The sequence below is a fragment of the Chelonoidis abingdonii genome, chromosome 2 (genome assembly GCF_003597395.2).
Source record: "Chelonoidis abingdonii isolate Lonesome George chromosome 2, CheloAbing_2.0, whole genome shotgun sequence".
NCBI classification, from domain to species: domain Eukaryota; kingdom Metazoa; phylum Chordata; order Testudines; family Testudinidae; genus Chelonoidis; species Chelonoidis abingdonii.
Genome location: NC_133770.1, coordinates 69,343,916 through 69,364,432, shown reverse-complemented (window position 1 = coordinate 69,364,432; position 20,517 = coordinate 69,343,916). Strand labels below are relative to the sequence as shown.

At 38.5% G+C, this 20,517-nt stretch overlaps 1 protein-coding gene across 3 annotated transcripts in view; it reads left to right on the top strand.

The window, feature by feature from the left end:
- The window catches only part of ANKRD28 (ankyrin repeat domain 28), a 234,173-nt gene that overhangs the window by 83,249 nt on the left and 130,407 nt on the right, over positions 1-20,517 (top strand). For all 3 annotated transcript variants that reach the window (XM_032801146.2, XM_075062432.1, XM_032801145.2), the window contains one exon: positions 309-392. In XM_032801146.2, coding sequence (XP_032657037.1) covers positions 309-392 — 84 coding nt within the window. The remainder of the gene's footprint in view (positions 1-308; positions 393-20,517) is intronic.

The following is a 20,517-nucleotide window of genomic DNA, read 5'->3' as shown; positions in this document are numbered from 1 at the left end:
CCATTAGTTAAAAACCTAGAAAAATCTAGAAAACTTCTAAAATCCAGTGGTTCGTTAGTTTGTGTACAAGTTTGTAAAGTATATTGCGGGTGCGGGGAGGGAGGGAAAGGCAGTTAATTGACTTCCTTCAGGCCAAGTTTTGCAATATTACAATAGTTTGTGTTTTCATTTTGCTACCCGGAACACCTTCCTTAATCTTTATTTGGTATATGACCATTATGTTGTCATAAAAAAAAAAAATACATGTAGGAGTAATGCATGGAATGGAATGTTTGTTTTTTAAATACTGTTACTTTCTTTTGTTTCAGCCGCCGCTGGTTCAAGCTATATTTAATGGGGACCCTGATGAAGTTCGAGCATTAATATTTAAGAAAGAAGATGTTAACTTTCAGGTAAAAAGAAATGTGCTCTTTAGCTTTGAGACTAAATTTCATTTTGGAACAACTCCAATTCTTCAGTGTTCTTATCACTTCAAAATTGTGCTTATTTGCAGATATTTATGAATGTTTTGACTGTTATATAAAACATAACTACATAGATCATGATCCTAATCTTATTTAGACAAATCTCACCTTGAAGTTAATAGCTTTGGCTTTGGAAGCACTGCAGTATGAGGGGTTTAAATGTAAAAATGGTCCTGTGGGAGAGAAGGAAATGAAATGCACTTTGTCTGGATTTTTGTACTAAATTTATTTAATGGAAAAATAATTAATTATCTTTCTTACTCTGTGAACTTTTAGACTTCCAATTGCCAATTTCACTGTACAAAAATAACCACAAAGCTTGTTTACATTAAAGCATAAAGTTGACTAGGAAATAGGAATATTTTAGATCTGTGATGTTTTGTGGAGTCTGTCTGTCTGATCATTTTTAATCAAAGGATGCACAAAAGTCAACATATAAGTACAGTAAACAGTTGAGAAAATGTACAGACAACTTTATTTAAGCTGAGAACATGATCTTGGGAGGATTTTAGAATACAAATCCTAAAAACAAATATGCTTATGCATTCATTTAAAATTGGAAGCCCTTGTTCTTTTGTTATATAACCCTGCAGTGTTGCAAACCCAAACAGATTTTTTGTTTGTTATATTGAAATGAAATTGACTTGTCCAGTTTCATTATTTGAGTGAAATGCAAAAGTTAAAACCACAAAACTGGTGAAAGGTAAAGTACATCTTCAACTATTAATAATTGGAGGTGTAAGACATCAGTAAGGAATTTCATGTAATGTACAGTTTTTAACTTTGATAGTGTCCCATTATTAAGGCTTATCTTCTAATCTGCTACTATCACTTTGCTTTTAAAAAACTTACGATTTGTACATGTAAGGACTTTATGCAGCATTTTCTTTCCTCCCCTTTGTAACTTCCCGAATTGGGTCTAAAGCGACTAGTTGTCCTAAAGCATTAATACTGACCACTAGATCCAACATAGTTGGATGCTATCTAGTGACACACCAAAAAATTACTGAAAATAATTACAAAATTGGGAATATATAGACTCTAAAGCAAAAGTTTAATGAAAAATATATATCTTTGTGGCATTTGTTTCTTTTATTGATGCAAAGTGAGATATATCTATGTAGAATGTTTGACTTCTTAAAACGAAGTGGTGATTGTTACCACAGTATCAGTATTAAATACCTAAAGATCATGACCAGATTTGGCCCCATTGTGCATTTGACAAACATAATAAAATACAAGTATCAGAGGGGTAGCCGTGTTAGTCTGTATCCACAAAAACAACGTGGAGTCCGACGGCACATTAAAGACTAACAGATTTAGTGGATGAAGATGAAGTGGGGTTTTTTACCCACAAAAGTTTATGCCTAAATAAACCTGTTAGCCTTTAAGGTGCCACTGGACTCCTCATTATAATAAAAGATAATCCCTAGATTGATTGTGTGTTTTCCAGTCAGACTGGCCCAAAAAATTGAGTGAATCCCTTTTGAACTGTCAAAACTTAATGTTTAGCGTTCATGCTACTAGATAGAGAAATCTGGTTATAGGGTATGAAATAAATTTAAAATTGATTCCCTAATGCGTAAAACCTATTACATATAAGAAAATGTGCAAAGATAGCACCAAATGCATTTTGACAACAAAATAAATACTCTATAGTAAGGCTATCACTCTTTCTTAGTTAATCCTTTTAGTGTCAAGGTTCCATAGTAGAAGAATCCTCAGGTTAGAGGTGGTCTTTCATATCATGAGCTGCTGTGCATAACAGTGAGATAATAGCAAGATAACAAATTTTAGTTATGATCCGGAAAAAGGCTGTTATGAACTGATATTGAATGCCTTATCTTGAGTCACAATATCAGCTTAGACTAACAAACTTTGTATTATTGTCAGCACTAGAATTGTAACATAGCAGAGCAACTATAATTTCTCACACTGGTCTGTGACTTGCAAACAAGTTAATAAAGGTTTTCAGTGGAGGTTTGGAGAGTGCATTGTTGCAAACAATGCAATTTGAGCAATGCAGATTGTCGCTGAATTCAGTAGAATTTTTCATATTCTCATTATGCACAATCTAATTGATGTTCATGGTAACAAATGCTGCTACAGTTATGGTTACATCCAGAGTTGCCATTAAAATCCTGATTACACTTGCTCTCTTAGGAGGGCTCAACCTTTCATATGTGGTCTCAGCCCAAGGATAAACGTCTAATCTCTTCCAGAACGCGTCTACAGTCTTAATATGCCATTTACTTATTTAGGCAACCACTAAATCCAAAATAGCTCCCCTTCTGCAAAACTCCTAATCTTTGCAAGTGTCTTTGACAGTTTGTGGTGGTTTTAAACTATAAAAACCCTTTTCTAAAGATGTTTTCTCACTCTGTGAATTAAACCAGTTTAAATAAAACTAGAAAAATAAATACCTTCTTGTTTCATCATAAGGACTCCATACATGGGTTGCCAGGAGGGTTTGAACTCTGGACTATAAGACAAGACATCTCCCACTTGAGTAAAGGAGTAACTATTTTTCTCTATATGAAACACGCACTATTGGATGAATTGGCATGTGCTTTACCAGCAGATTAGTTATTTGCTAGACAGCAGTAAGATGTTCCTGATACCAAATCCTGTATTTTGTTCTTGGATCTGGGAATGGGTGTGATGTATTAGTGGCTAGAGTTGTGGGTGAAGACTAGATAATACTGCAGTATTAGAGATGTGGATTCTCTTCCCAGCTCTTCCTAGAGTGGTTTTGTGAAATCTCTGAGTTGGCTTACTTATAAAATGAGGGATACTGGACTAACGGTGCACTAACTAGCGTACTGTCTTGCTAAATATATTTCTGTGCACTTCAGTGCCCTTTTTAAAGGAGGGAGGGGCTGGTCAGTGGTTAGGGCACTGGCCTAGGACTTGGTTTACTTGGGTTCAAATCCTTGTTCCATCCCTGTTTGTGATCTTGGGAAAAATCACTTACCTCTCTGCGTCATACTTCCGCATCTGTAAAATGACTTTAGTAACGTCACAGGGGTTAAGTATCAGAGGGGTAGCTGTGTTAGTCTGATCTGTAAAAAGCAACAAAGAGTCTTCTGGCACCTTATAGACTAACAGATGTATTGGAGCATAAGCTTTCGTGGGCGAATACCCACTTTGTCAGATGCATGTAATGGAAATTTCCAGAGGCCAGTATAAATAGGCAGGCCAGAATCAGTCTGGAGATGATAAGGTTAGTTCAATCAGGGAGGATGAGGCCCTCTTCTAGCATTTGAGGTGTGAACACCAAGGGAGGAGAAACTGCTCTTGTAGTTGGCTAGCCATCCGTTATATACGCCATCATGTGCCAGCAGTGCCCCTCTATGTACATTGTCCAAACTGGACAGTCCCTACGTAAAAGGATAAATGGACACAAGTCAGAAATTAGGAATGGCAATATACAAAAACCTGTAGGAGAACACTTCAACCTCCCTTGACACACAATAGCAGATTTTAAGGTAACCATCCTACAGCAAAATATCCTCAGGACCAGACTTCAAAGAGAAACTGCTAAACTTCAGTTCATTTGCAAATTTGACACCATCAGCTCAGAATTGAACAAAGACTGAATGGCTAGCCAACTACAAAAGCAGTTTCTCCTCCCTGATTGAACTAACCTTGTTATCTCCAGACTGATTCTGGCCTGCATATTTATACCTGCCTCTGGAAATTTCCATTACGTGCGTCTGAGGAAGTGGGTATTCACCCATGAAAGCTTATGCATCTATACATCTGTTAGTCTATAAGGTGCCACAGGACTCTTTGTTGCTTCTCACAGGGGTTGTGAGGATAAATAAATTAAAAGTTGTGAGATGCTCAAACACTACAGTAATTGGGGTTGTATAAATACCTAAGACAGAAATAAAGAGCAATTTAAGAAAGTGCTCAGATACTGTGGTAAGGGGTGGAAGTATATAACCTAAAATAGATGAAACAGCAATAGAAATGAGTTGAACTCATGGTCCCCTGGTTGCCATCTCAGTGCACTAACCCTAGGATATGAGATTTGGTTAGGGAGTGCCTCCCCTTCTTGCACAATGTTACTCGTACTTGCCTGTGCAGTAGAATGGGCAAGCCAGAAAGGCAGAAAGTTTTGGTATACTTGAGAACCCTGAACATACAGATAAATATGCATGTTGAATATTTTTGCTTTGAGATGCATTTTTAGAATTATTGTAATATATTGGCAATTATTGAATGACTTGATAGTCACTTGCTGGATAATTCAATGCAATAATTCAATAAGTCTGCTACCTTAACATGGGTGGGAGTGCAGTCTTAGACTTTAGGTCTAACAAGTTGTATAGTACTATATCCTTAATGTAAACTTAATTTTTCACTTTTAATATAGTGTAGTATGTCATGCAAGGGAAAAGATTTTAAGAAATGATCATTTTATGTTCAATAGCTTTTTTGGCTTTGTAACCAATTATTGTTTATATCAAATGGCTATAAATCACATGATCTGCATGGTTCTGTGCACATAGGTTTTTTCTTTTTTCAATAAAACATAATTTTATTATAGCGTAATACAAAAAAGTTAACTGAATTTGCATATTAGTTGCTGAGTGAAATATTTGGGTTTCTGAGTTACTCATTGTAAGCAATGAATAGTTTTTGTAGTTTACAAATGCAGTATTGTGAGAGCTTACCAGCTGCTGTCTTAAATGGATTAGATCGGTCAGAGCAGTTTTAATTTAATGTTAATTAATTTAAAATGGTATTTGCACACAACAGCCTGTCTACACAAGGGTGCGCTACATTGCTAACACTGATGGAGCTGAACTGGTGCTAGCAACAGTGAGAAGTTTTTGTAGACAGCTTATGTAGGGTTCAGCCATGATTTCTGAAAGGGAACTAAACATGATATTATTCTGCTTGTCTACAATTGCAGTCAAATCATTTCAGCACCAGTTGAGCTGTACCTTTTGTTAGCGATGGGTAGACTTTTTGGCAGAGATAACCATGGGTATAACAAGTCTTCTCTCTGCCTATACTAGCAAGAATACACTGTCATGGCTTGTTTGTGTAGGGCCCTACCAAATTTACAGTCCACTTCGGTAAATTTCACAGGCACAGGACTTAAAAAAATCTTAAATTTCACAGTTTCAAATATTTAAATCTGAAATTTCATGGTGATGTAACCGTGGGGGTCCCGACCCAAATGGAGGTCGTGGGGGAGTCACAAGGCTATTGTAGGGGGATGCTGTATTGCCAGCCTTAATTCTGCGCTGCCGTTGGTGGTAGTGCTGCCTTCAGAGCTTCCTGCAGCTGTGGAAGGTTCCCGAAGGTGAGTCTGATCTGACCCCAAGGGTGGCCTGTGAAGCGGAAGAGGAAGTCTCATTCCTCCCCAGCCTGGCGAGGACTCACAGCTACAGCTCGGTCCCCAGTCCAGTCCATCCCCAGCTCCAGGCCCAGCACTCGGTTTGTCAACACAGCAACCCTTATCACGGCACACTGGGGTTTCGCCCACTTGTAAGGCTGGCCAGCCCCTCTCCTCCAATCCTAAAAAATACCTGAAAAACCTGTAAATTCTGTCCTCCTGTTGAGTATATACTCTAATCTCTCTCTCTCTTAAAGTGATTGTAGTCACTGTATAAAACTGGGGTAATTTCTCTTTTTAAAGAGCAAAATAGCCTGTCCTTTGAGCCATTGACCTGTATTCTGTTTTAATGGCAGATGATTTTTTAATACATGAATACATTGTAATCGCTGTAAACGTAAATAAGCTAATAACCTAAAAGCAAAACTTTAGCCGAATTTTGTTTTGGAATAGCCCACTGTTTATATGTCTGAAAAAACAAAAAAAGTAAGAAAAAAAACCCACAAGTGAATAGTATTCTGATTCTAAAAATCAACAGTATTTGCAAGAAAAATTTAAGTTTTGAAATAAGTGATCTGTATGTAATTTACCCTATAACGTTTATATGTAAACATTCAAATATTTATCTGACTGTGAATATGCTCACTTTAGCACAAAAATGTTTAGAACTCCAAACAGATTTTAAGTGATGTACCACCTTTTCCACAAAAAATTAATTGTGTTTATTAAATGCACTTGGTATTTTTCAAACTCTTTTTTTATTGTTTTTTATTTGGGAAAAATGGTCAACTTAACAGAGAACTCTTTTGCTAACCTGGCAAAAAAAATTATTTAGTAAAACTGCATCATTCATAGAAGTTTTATACAGTATAAAGATGTTTATATAGTTGAGAGTCCATTTATCTTTTCCAAATTTGGAAAAAGAGTAGATTTGCAGCAGATACTGTGCTTGGGAAAGGACTTTGTATTTATTTGTGTGGTTGAAAATACTGGGATATCTTCTGCTTAAGGAGAGTTAATCTTTATCTATGTTTTTAAATGATTCAGTGATTGGTACCAGTGGTAATAAGACAGTTGCATCCTTTGTTGGACTGAGTACTGTAGTGACCTTTTGTGTGCGTGGGTTGTCTAAGAAATATCATGAAAATTAAGTGCTGGCGATCATACATGTTGTTGTAACAAAGGGTACTAATTAAAGTCTCAGATCAGGCTTTTTAAAGAACTCTGTGCTTGTTATATATAAGAATTTAATTGGAATTTCATGTTGCTGTTCCAAGGCATCCATTACTTATTACACCAAATGTAATCTACAGTACAATGGACTATTAAGTATGAATGGAAGCATAGAAGGTTCACCTGCAACAAAGCATACTGGGGGAACAGGAGTTTTTACTTGCATTAATTCAAATCATAGAATAGAAATAGTAGGCAAAACTGTAGCCAGATGTTCTCTGCAGCAATAGGAGTGAGTGGGCTATGCCAAAATCTTGTAAACAAATGAACTTCATGGTTATTAGGAAAATTCTTTTATGTAGATTAGGGCTAATGCAGTATTTAAATTTTGACTATATCTTGTACAACATTATTTAAACCAAAATAATCCAATATTTGTGAATGAATGTAAATTGGAATAACATATTATGAAAAATATACTGTAAATAAGACAAATTACATTTTTCCAGGTATGTCTGAAGTTGGCTGGCATGAAATGTACTATGGAAATAATGTCAAGTATATAAAATGGTCACACAAACACTGATGAATTGTTTTACATGAATGGTACTTCATGCACCTACGGCAGTTGGTTTGAATTTAATAAACTTGCTATTCACCCTCCTACAGGTAGTGTTCAGGCATGTACAGATATCTCAAATTATTTTATTTGGAGAAAAGAAGTGAGTTTGTGTTGTTTTTTTTTTTAAATCACTGTCTGCCAGAGGGGTTTGTTTATTAGAAGGAAATATCAGTAATGACATTCTCCAAAATTGCAACAAAAACACACCTTTTTCAAGTGTGGCTTTCGTGCATAACATCTCTCAAATTAATGTAAGTTATTGTTACTGAAACCTCAAGCTCTTTTATTTAAATGCAAATTTAAAATTGATCATTCTCCTTTTGTAGTCTTCCAACTCTTTCTGATTCCAGGCAGGGGATTGCTGTTGACACTAGAATGGATAGAAGACTTCAAGGGCTGCCTAGCTGTACAAATGCCATGGTGAAAGAGAGTCAGGAGAAATTTCCAAGAATGTAGAGTTCAAGGAGTCTGCCTGTGGCTGACTAAGGTGGATGAGGTCAGGATTTTCTTGTCAGGAGGCATCAAGAAAGGAAATGGCGGAAGAGAACTGCTCTTTCTCAGAATGTGAGAATAACTATGGATGGGTGCTACCCCATCCTTGCTGCCTCCTTTCATTCTTTTTTTCTCTCTTTCTGTCCAGTCTGGGAGTATTAATACTACTAATTACTATTTGTAATGCTGCAGCACCTAGAAACCACAGTTAAGAATACTTGTGTCAGGTGCTATACAAATGTAAATAAAACAATCCCCACTCCAAAGAGTTCATGTTCTTGTATAATGAAAGATACCATAAAGGGAGGACATAGACAAAAGGAAAATATGAGTGGAAGGATGAGATAATAAATTGAACCATTATGCATAGTAAACCATCTTAACTCACCACTTTCTTAGACTTTATCAGGTGGCGGTGCTTTGTAGGCAGCATGGCAGGTACTTGCTTTCCCCAAACGCTTCCTGGGCCAGGGTCACCCTGACTCTGTCTACTAAAGACCTTCCATGTGCTCCCCTCTCCCTTCCCAGGAAACGCCCTATCTCAGATCATATATCTCGTACAGCTAGACAGTGTTCTGAAGTGTACCTGCTGCCCCTGTCTGGATCCATGAATTGATGGAATCCTGCAAAAGAAGAGTACTATGAGGTAAAATATACCTATTAAAATATTTTTTAAAAAACAAAATCCAGTCTTGCTTAGGTAGGGGTATATGTGTATGTGGTGGAGTTTTTTGATGTCAATAATACTAAATTGTTCCCACCCCTCATAACACAAACTATACTTTGAAGACAAACTGTGTCCACTTAACTCTCTAGCCTGGGGTGCTTTTTACATGGCTTAACTGCCAGAACAGCCAACCCAGACCTGCTCATGCAGATTCACTCCCAGCTAAATACATGAGCACTCTGATGATTGCTCATCAGAGACTCTACAAATTCCTAATCCTATATATTACTTCAGAAATGTGTGTCTCTTGTACTGTCCAGCACGCTACTGAACAATGCAAGGTCATAGAAAGTCTGTCATTTCATCAAAGGAAAATGATAATACACCAACCAGATTATCCCCTATGGAGTTCACTAGACACTTTAATCCAAACACACACTGGTTAAGATAAAACAATAAGTTTATTAACCTCCAAAAGTTAAGATTTTAATTGATTACAAGTGATAATGCATAAGTCAAGATTGGTTACGAAAGAAATAGGTATTAGCTTGCATATTACTCTTAACTTAGCAAGCGAAGTATCCTTAAAAGCAAGGGTTTTGTCTCACCATATGTTGTTGTTAATTTCAAAGGCTGGGTCTCTGTTCAGCCTGGGAACACTCCCCGGTAGTTCAGTTCTTTGAGAGTTATTGATGTCGTGAGCAGAGAGATGGGAAGAAGAGAGGTTGAAGTCAAGTGTTTTCCTCCCCCTTTTATAACTCAGTTTCTTATGCTAGAAACATCTTTGTTGAGTCATGGTGACACGTAGCCCATTGTAGACGTGAGGTTTGAAATGTTCCTGTGATGCAGTGTAAACTTCTTGTTTACATCTCCCCGTTGCTTAAGAATGGCCACTTATGCAGGTGATGACTCTTTAACACCTGTCTGGGGTGCCTAGTGTGTCTTTATCTCTGAAAAAGTAGTTTGGACCTGCCCTTCTAACTCTGGAACAGGTTACGTACAATATTGATACACTTGTTTTACCAAGAAAATAATGTTCTTCAAGGAGGGTCCATGTGGGTGCTCCATTTTAGGTGTCTCGGTGCCCTGTGCTTCTAATCAGAGATTTGTAGTAGCAGTGCCCTGATTGACCCCACACATGGCTGTCGTCTCACGCCGTTCCGAGCGGCTACCTAGCATGTGCAGCCAACTGACCTCCAGTTCCTTCTCTACAGCCCTGGGCTTGAGTCGGAGCGACAGCAGCCCCCTTCAGCTCTGTAGATAGTCCATATTCCTTCCCTTTCTTGTATCCCCTCTATTTTAGCTAACTTTAGTTAACAGTGCTTTTAATTTCTTCCATATTAAAAACAAAATAAAAAAAAATTAGGGTAGTTTTCCCCCTCCACCAATGACTGCTTATTAATAGGCTACCCTGTTCTTCTCCAGAGCTCGAGTTTCCTCGGGCATACCTGATTCCCCAGATTTAAACGCTGCCTGACCTGCTGGCTATCGTTACCTGTTTCAGACAGCCACACTCGGTGCATCCGCTGTCTCGGAGAGACTCATGTTCCTCAAAAGTGTCCTAATTGTAAAAATCTGACTGCGAAGACACTAAAGGCCAGGGACCTCCAACTTAAATTACTCATGGTGGAGAAATCCCTCAGGCCCGCCTCCAACCCAGAATCCAGGGTGCCTCCTGATCAACGGTTGCCAGCAGAAGCTCAGACAAGGGCTCCACTACCAAGACTGCTTCCAAGCAGGGCCGGCTCCAGACACCAGCTTATCAAGCAGGTGCTAGGGGTGGCAACTCGGGAGTGGGGCGGCACTTTCAAGGATTCGGCGGCAATTTGGCAGAGGGTCCCTCACTCCCGCTCAGAGTGAAGGACCTCCCGCTGAATTGCCGCAGATTGCAATCGCAGCTTTTTTTTTTTTTGCCCTGCCTCCTGGAGAAGAGCAGCCAATCAGGGCTGCTGCAGGAGGCAGGCAATGTTCTCAACCCTACNAGCTCCCTAGCTCAGCACCAACTGTGCCGAAGAACATCTTGGCACCGATCATGGTAATGGCACCACTTTCTGCACATACGCAGCTAAGCAAGACCTTGGTGTTGATACTTCTGACCTTCTCCTCTCAGATTGCACTGTCAACTCCAGCACCGAGCTTCCCAGTACTGCAACTTTTCACTAGACAGGCAGACTTGGCAGTTTCTTCTATGCCAGGGACCACCCTATTCAGTACTGATGGTATCCCAGCGAGGCCCGGACCGAGCTTGATCATCACCTCAGGAGCCTCAGCGCCACCTCTTTCCAGTGATGATGATGACAGCGCCCCAGAACTGTATACCACTTGCATCACCAGCGAGTGGTAGACACATGAGCTTGGCAGCCCCAGTCCTGGCTACCACCTTCTATGGCATGGGGGATAGGTGGATAGCATGTGTAAATACTTCTTAAAGCAATATAAAATTGGGTTATGAAACTCGTTACCTCAAAATATTAAGCTTTAGCAGGATTTAAAGAGTTTGAACACTTCAGTGGGTTATGAGAACATCCAGAGTTACATTGGTAAGATTAAAATAAAGAGGAAAATAGGTTTTTGGAAGATATCAATTTTCATGCTTCAGGAGATAAGAGAACTTCTAACTGAGGGGGGTTAGGAAGAAGCTTTCCATAGAGGCAGGCCGTTGTATAATTCCCCATGGCATGGTTTCTTACCTTTTTCTTCTGAAGCATCTGGTGTTGGCTGCTACTGGAGGTAGGATACTGGACAATTATGGACTACTAGTTTGATCCAGTAAGAGAATGAGCAGTATGCAATAGAGGAACTAGGAGGATTCGGTCCTGTGGGTCTGCAGTCTGATTACATGAACTTTGAGGGCTTAGGAGCCCTATTAGTTATTCAGGGGAGAACAAGGAACCCACAACAAGTTTTAAACTGCAAAGAATACCTCCTGGCTTCTGAAGAAAAAATTGGGTTAATAGTATAGTTATTACAGTAGTCTCCTTTTAATAAAATTGTGGATTTCCTACTTATTTTCATTGGATAGCTTGGGCTGCTTATTCAAGCGTATCCTGTAGAATGAATAATTAGATATCTTATTTCCTTCTTTATGTGATTCTGGAAATAAGTTGTCTTTTTGCCTCACTAAAATGTAGATATGTAGTGTCGGTCTCCAGGCGGAGGAGTTTTTAGGATACTGAAATACAGAACTGTGTAGCCAGCTTATTGACTCTCAATTCTTTAATTGCAAAAAGGTTATTTGTACTAGCATAGATATACGAATAGATTATCTCCAATGTATTAAAGTTAACCATAAGAGTTTATCAGCTCTATTTTAGGATTTTATATAGCTCCAATTTATAATATCCAAGAGTTGCCAAGGTAAATTTACATTGATGACATAGCAAGGTTCCTAGTGAACTTTATGGTATCTTCTATCTTTTTTGATTATAGAAAGCTCCACTTTAGGTAGTGTGTTTTGTTCCCTCTGAAACGTCTTGATTATAAATTTAGGGTTGACTTCCTTACGGGATTAAGCAGTAGAAGAAGCTGGGATACAAAGGATAAAATTCCTTTCCATACCTCTCAAATATAATAGCAGGGAAAGTAAAGAATACTCCACGAGCTTTTTTCAGTGACATTTTCCTCAAAGTTTAACTAGTGTACAGTAAATATCTTCCTCTTTAAGATTTTGTTTAAGATTATGGGACAGACTACGATTTCTAGACTTTCTCTGCCTTTTAATATTTGAGTACCACAACGCAGCCTTATGTTTTACTCAGTTTTGGAAAATGACTCTTTATCCTTATTAAGGCCTGGTCTACACTAGGAACTTCAGTATGGCTACGCCTCTCAGGAGTATGAAAAGTTGACACAGCAATACCAACCTAATCTACGGTGTAGACCAGCACTAGGTCAATAGAAGAATTCTTCCATCTACCTAGCTACCGTTTCTCGGGGAAATGGACTACCTATGTTGATGGGAGAAGCCCTTCTGTTGGCATAGTAGAGTCTACACTGAAGTGCTACAGGAATGTAGCTACACTGTGTTAAGTATAGACAAGCCTGAAGTAATTTGTACCATTTTAAAAGCTACACCAGACTTAGTGTTCAGTGTTTCCCCTCTTAAAACTTTTTCTTTTGGCCAAAGCCCAAACCAGTTGGGTTCTCTTCTCTCTTCTGCCACTGACTCTTTGTAACTTTGGGTAAGTCACTAAGTTATATATTTCAGTTCCTTTATTTATAAAATGGAGACAATGTTTCCTCTCAGGAATCACTTTGAGATGCTTGAACTCCAATATCATCTTTTATTCACACTCAGGTTTTTGGACTGGATCTTGTCATGACGATGGTCTTAGTAGCACCAATGGGCCATATGGCTTTGATAGAGCACAGACCTCAGTCTCATAGTATTCAGTCTTTGTAGCTTTCAGCACTGTTGATCACAAGTCACTGCTGAATCACTTACATGGCCTAGTAGAAATACAACATTTCTTTCTTCTTCTAACAGGGCCTAGAGGCTGGTTACAGGCAACTCCTTCTCTTCCCAATGTTTCTTTTATATATAAGTCTGGTGGGGATCTGTCCTGTTCTCCGTATCCATATCAGTAAATTCTGAGAGCCTGCCTGCTGATTTTTTTTTTTATTTTTTTTTGAAGCACCCCTAGGCACTTTGTTGTTGGCACCCCACTGTATCTTTCCTTTACAACAAACTTTATAGAAAATATAAAAAAGTTGCATTGCCTATAGGAGAGAAGTTTCTGGATGAAGAATGCTGAAACAACTGAAGTAATATGGATGTGATATTGGTGGGTACTTGCCTTTCCTTCTGTAGGAAGCATCTGTCCTCTTATTCCTCCTTCAGCTTAGTAGGAAGCTGTCCTTTTTTGACAAGGATAACTACAATGATACGTATTTTTATCACCTCCAGGCTAGATTACTGTTGTTCACTATGTCTAGGATTGAAAGTGGAAGCAAAAGCTCCAGCTTCTGCAGAACATGGTGGTCTGCTCCTTACCAGAATGACCTGCCAAGAAGACGTGGCACCGGTTCTATGTGCTCTCCAAAGGCTCCCAATTTCTTCATGGTACCAAATCCAGGTTTTGGTCATAATCTACAAAACTAGCAGTTCTCAGCTTAGCTGTATTATAGACTGCTTCTTCATCCGTGACCTGAGCCAGAGGTTTAAGGAGCCATGAAAAAATTGGATTAAAATTTTATTTTTTTATTAAAAATATTTTTGGAAGATTTGGTACTTGAGCATCCTAGTATATTTTTAAAACTAGAATTCCTTAATAGTAACTGTGACAGTCTGGAGAATGTCTGTCAATGTATGAATTCCTTTTTGGTTTATGAATAACATTTATGATTGGAACTTTCAGTGTGGATTGGAACTTGCATTTTATAGGAGGAGCAGATTGTGTCTGGAAAGCAGGGGTATCAGCCATGAATGGTTATATCCTAGTGGAACAGTGGGGTTCCTACTAGCAGAGCTATTGACTTTTAACAACTTTCTTCCCCACAAGTTGAGGGGAGGGGGGAGATTTGGAGCGTGGAACATCCTGAGTGGACAACAGAGTTGTTGGTTTTCTTTTAAGTGTCAAACTGCTTTTATAAATGACATTCTTAAGCAAAGGAACGAATCTAACACCAGAAACAGACGACAAAGCTGGAAGAGGATGGGGAGGAGATGCTCTGGTTTACCCCAAAGACACTGTCCAAGGAGTAAGGAGTCGGATGTCCATGGAGGTGGGAGGGGGGGAAGGTTGTGTTCAAATGTTTATTTTGTCTGGATCTGTAACGATCCTGTACTATCGGAGTCAGATGTTCCTTTGCAAAGTCTTTGTTCCTGAAGAGTTACACTGTAAACCAGAGTGCCCATTGAATGAGAAATTTTGGAGGACTGTGCATCAGTGACTGGGGTGATTTGGAAAGTCTTGGCACTGATATTGGGATTTAGAGTGGTTGAATTGCAAAGTCCCACATCCAGACAGGGATTTGCACCCAGAGCGTGCCCTAGAACTTCAGAGCTGGAGATAGTGTCCGGACTCTGCTCAGAACCAGCTGGCTTGGATGCTAATGGGATCCTAATGGTGGGTCAGATTTAATATAATCTAGCCACAGTCCATTAGGGAGAGATGGCTAGGGCAATGACAAAGCATGTATCTATTAGACATTATACACGTTTTTGGAATTTTTGCCCCTTTTTTGCATTTTTTTTAAGAAGCCTTGTCTTCTTTCCCTTCCCCTTCATTCCCAAGATAATATCCATTTCCTCCCTAAATTTACCCCTTCAATTTTGTTTGTTTGGATAAAACATTTTATTCAATAATATATAGTTATCTGTGATACTGACCTTTAATTCACTTGTAACTTTGTGGGGGGAATTGCTTAGCAGTGCATAGTTATCAACATACTGCGGGTGCCTGATCATAAGTCCCTCCTCCTTTTCACAAGTGTTAAGTAATGACAGATTTCTCCTATCTCTGGATTCTTCTACCTGCTATGCCAGAGGAATACTCCAGATAAAAGAATATGCTTTCTGACGTGTTACAAGCGCTTTTGGGGGAGTTTTAACATTAGCTTGGTACAGCTTGTTTGCTGATTTTTGCTTTAGAGTCATAGAAGTGTAGGACTGGAAGGGACCACAGTAGGTCATCTAGTTCTACTCCAGTTCCCTGCACTGAAGGCAGGACTATGTAATAACTAGACTGTTTCTGACAGGTGTTTGTCTAATCTGTTCTTAAAAACCTCCAGTGATGGAAATTCCACAATCTTTCTAGGTAATTTGTTCTTAACTACCCTGAGAGTTAGGAAGTTTTTCCTGATGTCTAGCCTAAATCTCCCTTGCCGCAATTCAAGCCCATTGCTTCTTGTCCTATTGTCAGAGATTAACGAGAACAATTTTTTACCCCCTTCCTTGTAACAAGGTACCTTTTACAGGTACTGAAAAGTGGTATCATATCCCTCCTCAGTCTTCTCTTCCCCAGACATAACAAACCCAAGTTTTTTCATTCTTTCCTCAAAGATTTTCTAGAGCTTTAATCATTTTTGTTGCTCTCCTCTGGACTTTCTCCAGTGTGTCCACATCTCTCCTTAAATGTGGCGTCCAGAACTGGATGCAATACTGCAGTTGAGGCCTTATTGTAAAGTGGAAGAATTACTTCCCATGTATTGTTTACAGCATTCCTGCTGGTACATCCCAGAATATTTACTTTTTTAGCAACAGTGTTACACTGTTGACTCATATTTAACTTGTGATCCAGGATGACCCTCCAGATCCCTTTCTGCAATACTCCTTCCCGGGCAATCATTTCCCATTTTGTATTTGTGTAATTGATTGTTCCTTCCAAAGTGAAGTACTTTGCGTTTGTCCTTATTGAATTTCATCCTGCTTTCCTCAGACCATTTTCCAGTTTGAATTGTAATCGTATCCTCCAAAGCACTTGCAACCCCTCCCAATTTAGTATAGTCTGCAAACTTTAAGTGTAAACTCTATGCCATTATTTAAATAATTGATGAAGATATTGAACAGAACTGGACCAAGACTGATCCCTGCGGGACCCCACTCTATATGCCCTTCCAGTTTGACTGTGAACCATTGATAACTACTCTCTGGAACGATTTTCCAACCAGTTATGCACCTATCTTATAGTAGGCTATATTTCCCTAGTTTGTTTATGAGAAGGTCATGTGAAACCATATTTAAAAGCCTTACTATAATCAAGATATACCACATCTAATGCTTCTCCCTTATCCACAAGGCTTGTTACCCTGTCAAAGAAACTATTAGGTTGGTTTGACGTGATTTGTTCTTGACAAATCTGTGTTGAGGGTTCTATATCACCTTATCTTCTAGATGTTTGCAAATAGATTGCTTAATTATTTGCTCCATTATCTTTCCCAGTAAGCTGATTGGTTTGTAATTCCCTGGGTTGTCCTTATTCCCCCTTTTAAAGATTGGCATTAATTTGCCCTCTTTCAGGCCTCTGGAATCTCTCCGGTCTTCCATGAGTTTTTGAAGTTAAATGCTAATGGCCCAGATATTTCCTCAGTCAGTTCCTTGAGTATTCTAGGATGTATTTATTCAAGCCCTGCTGACTTGAAGACATCTGACTTCTCTAAGTAATATTTAATTTGTTCTTTCCCTATATTAGCCTCAGATCCTACCCCATTTACACTGGTATTCTCTGTTTTAGTGATCGATGGCTACTCACCTTTTTGCTGAAAACTGAAACAAAAAAAGACATTTAGCACTTCCACCCATTTACACATTTTCTGTTGTCTTGTCCTTGATCTTCCTCTTGCTTCAAATGTATTTGTAGAATGCTTTGTTATCCTTTATATCTCTAGTTTAATCTCATTTTGTGCCTTGAGTTTCAGATCTGAAAGATTGAAGATCTGGTTAAGACAGGGTGGTATCTTGCCATAGTTCCTATTTTTCCTATGAGTGGGATAGCCTCATGTTTGAGGGTTTAGCCATATGTTTAAGGGTTTTTGTTGCTCTTTCATAATGTATGCTCTTATATCAGCCATATAACTTATTAGCCATACTAGCCAGGATTATATCTTTGTTTTGTGCAATGTTTAAGGTACATGGAACCAGTGCAAAGGCCTACTACTGGAATGACCTTGCACATTACCAGAAGAATATGAGTTAGTCTGCTGAACTTACGCAGCTGTAGAACTCATTTTAAATAAGAGAACTGTAATATTTTTGTAGTGTATGCATGGCAAGAAGTGTGTTTCACTTTAGGGAGATACTTTAACAAAACAAACCCCCTCATCTTACCTACAGACCATCTTCCTTTAGTGAGATGCCAGTGTTTGATAAAGGGTAGACGTACAATAGTTTCAGCTCTGGCAGTAGTCAGTACAATTTAAAAAAAAAAATTGGGCCCTTGACAACAAAAACAGATTTTGCTGGACAAAGGTGTCACTGGTCTGAAAATTATGTGGTGGATTTAAATTAGGATGGAGGTCTACATACCTTACGTAGTGTGGTGTGCTCTCTTAATGGAATGGAAACAGTAACTATATTGTACTGTTTTTCCACTATTCATGTTTTCCTTTTATTCATATCCGCATATATTCCCCATAGATCTCAGAGCAAGACGACACATTTAGGATCCTCTGTTCTAGTCTCTGCACAAGTACAGGCAGTTTTATGTAATGGAATGTCTCTGACATTCATGCCTTCTCATTATGAAAATCCCATGAGTATTATATTCTTAAATTATATAGCAGAATTTTTTTTAACTTGTGTTCTTACTAGAGGCATATTTCATAAATGTATTGTTTGCCACCAACTTCTTTTCTATTAAACCTGATTTTTTTTCTGTTATGTTATGGCTAAGCATTTCAAATCATTAATTGTATTGTTTAAAAAAAGACCAAAGTGAAGTGTGTTTCTAGGTGTTAATATGTCTGCTTTCCACATCTGTTTTGAAAATATGAGAATTCTATTTGGAGTGATGTTGAATAAAATATTACTGACAGTTTGGTATTTTGAGATGTAGTCTGGGCCATCAGGATTACTATATTTAATGCTGTGCAAGGTAACAGTCCTAAAATGCTTGTGGGGTTGAGGGGAGAAATCTTGCTAAGGAATCCTGGACTTATAAGACCAAGATCAAAAGATGTGGAGGGCAGTTATCTTCCTCCATTTCATGTAATAACAAAAAACCCTCTAAAATGCCCAAATTCTCGTTATGGAATGGTTTCCATCCTGCAGATTTATAGACATGTGTTTAACTTTACTCACCTGAGGAATCCCTTAAGTTCAATGGTGCTGTTCATGTGGGCAAAGTTAAACTTGTGCAATAAACTGTTTTCAGGATGGCATCTAGGATGGGAATATTCAATAAACTGTACTCGCACTATGTAAAAGCCTGATCAGATAGGGCTGCCAAAATGGTAGCAATATTACAGAATGTGCAGAGAGCATAAAAGTGAAAAGGCATTGGCAGAAAGTGTTAACATAAGCCATTTAAAGAAAACAATCTGACTTATTTGGAGTTTTGAAAAAATTGAATCAAAGAGAATTCTTTTTGAGGGTTAGTCCTTCCAGAAGTTAACAGATGCACAGAGCTGTTATCTTTTTGAAGGACGGGTTCCAAAATACTGAGAGAGAGCTGTGAAAACCCTGCTGGCTGTGCAGACCTGTAAGAATGAGTAAATAAGGAACCAATGCAGAAGCTATGCCAAGAAACTATGTGGAGTCTATTTATAGCTCTCGGCCTTTAGGAGTTATATAAGCTCTATAGCAAAGTGTAAAATTAAAGTCTTTTTCCTCATAAAGAAAGTATACTTTCTGGAATTGTGTGATTTGTATCGTGGGCAAACAGGACTAATATCTTTTCTATAACCTGAGTGGAGGTGGAAATTCTGTAGCCTGCTAAAATATGTGTAGTATATTGGAAGGATAGAACAGGTCGCACCTGGGGGGGGAGAGTGGCACAATATGTGAAAGAAAATGTAGAATCAAGTGAAGTAAAAATCTTAAATGAATTCACATGTTCCATAGAATCTCTTTGGATAGTAATTCCATGCTCTAATAAGAATGTAACAGTAGGGATCTATTATCAACCACCTGACCAGGACAGTGATAGTGACAATGAAATGCTAAGGGAGATTAGAAAGGCTATCAAAATAAATAACTCAGAAATAGTGGGGGATTTCAACTATCCCCATATTAGCTGGGTACATGTCACCTCAGGATGAAATGCAGAGACAGAATTTCTCAATACCTTAAATGACTGCTTCTTGGAGCAGCTGGTACAGGAACCTATTAGGGGGAAGGCAATTCTTGATTTAGTCCTGAGTGGAGCGCAGGATCTGGTACAAGAGGTAAATATAACAGGGCCGCTTGGAAATAGTGACCACAATATAACAACATTTAACATTCATGTGGTGGAAAGAACACCTCAGCAGCCTAACACTGTGTCATTTAATTTCAGAAAGGGGAACTATGCAAAAATGAGGAGGTTAGTTAAACAGAAATTATAAGGTACAGTAACTAGAGTGAAATCCCTGCAAGCTGCATGGACATTTTTCAAAGTGAGAAGCCCAATAGAGGCCCAATTTAAGTGTATACCCAAAATTAAAAAACACAGTAAAAGAACTAAAGAGCCACCGAGGCATAACAACGATGTAAAAGAAGCAGTGAGAGAGAAAAAGGCATCTTTTAAAAAGTGGAAGTCAAATCCTAGTGAGGTAAATAGAAAGGAGCACAAACACTGCCAACTTAAGTGCAAGAGTGTAATAAGAAAAGCCAAAGAGGAGTTTGAAGAACGGCTAGCCAAAAACTCCAAAGGTAATCAAATGTTTAAGTACATCAGAAGCAAGAAGCCTGCTAAACAACCAGTGGGGCCCCTTGATGATCGAGATTCAAAAAGAGCACTTAAAGATGATAAAGTCATTGTGGAGAAACTAAATAAATTCTTTGCTTCAGTCTTCATGGCTGAGGACGTTAGGGAGTTTCCCAAACCTGAGCTGGCTTTTGTAGGGGACAAATCTGAGGAATTGTCACAGATTGAATTGTCACTAGAAGTGGTTTTGGAATTAATTGATAAATTTAACAGTAACAAGTCACCGGGACCAGATGGCATTCACCCAAGAGTTCTGAAAGAACTCGAATGTGAAATTGCGAAACTATTAACTAGGGTTTGTAACCTGTCCTTTAAATCAGCTTCTGTACCCAATGACTGGAAGATAGCTAATGTAACACCAATAATTAAAAAGGGCTCTAGAGGTGATCTTGGCAATTACA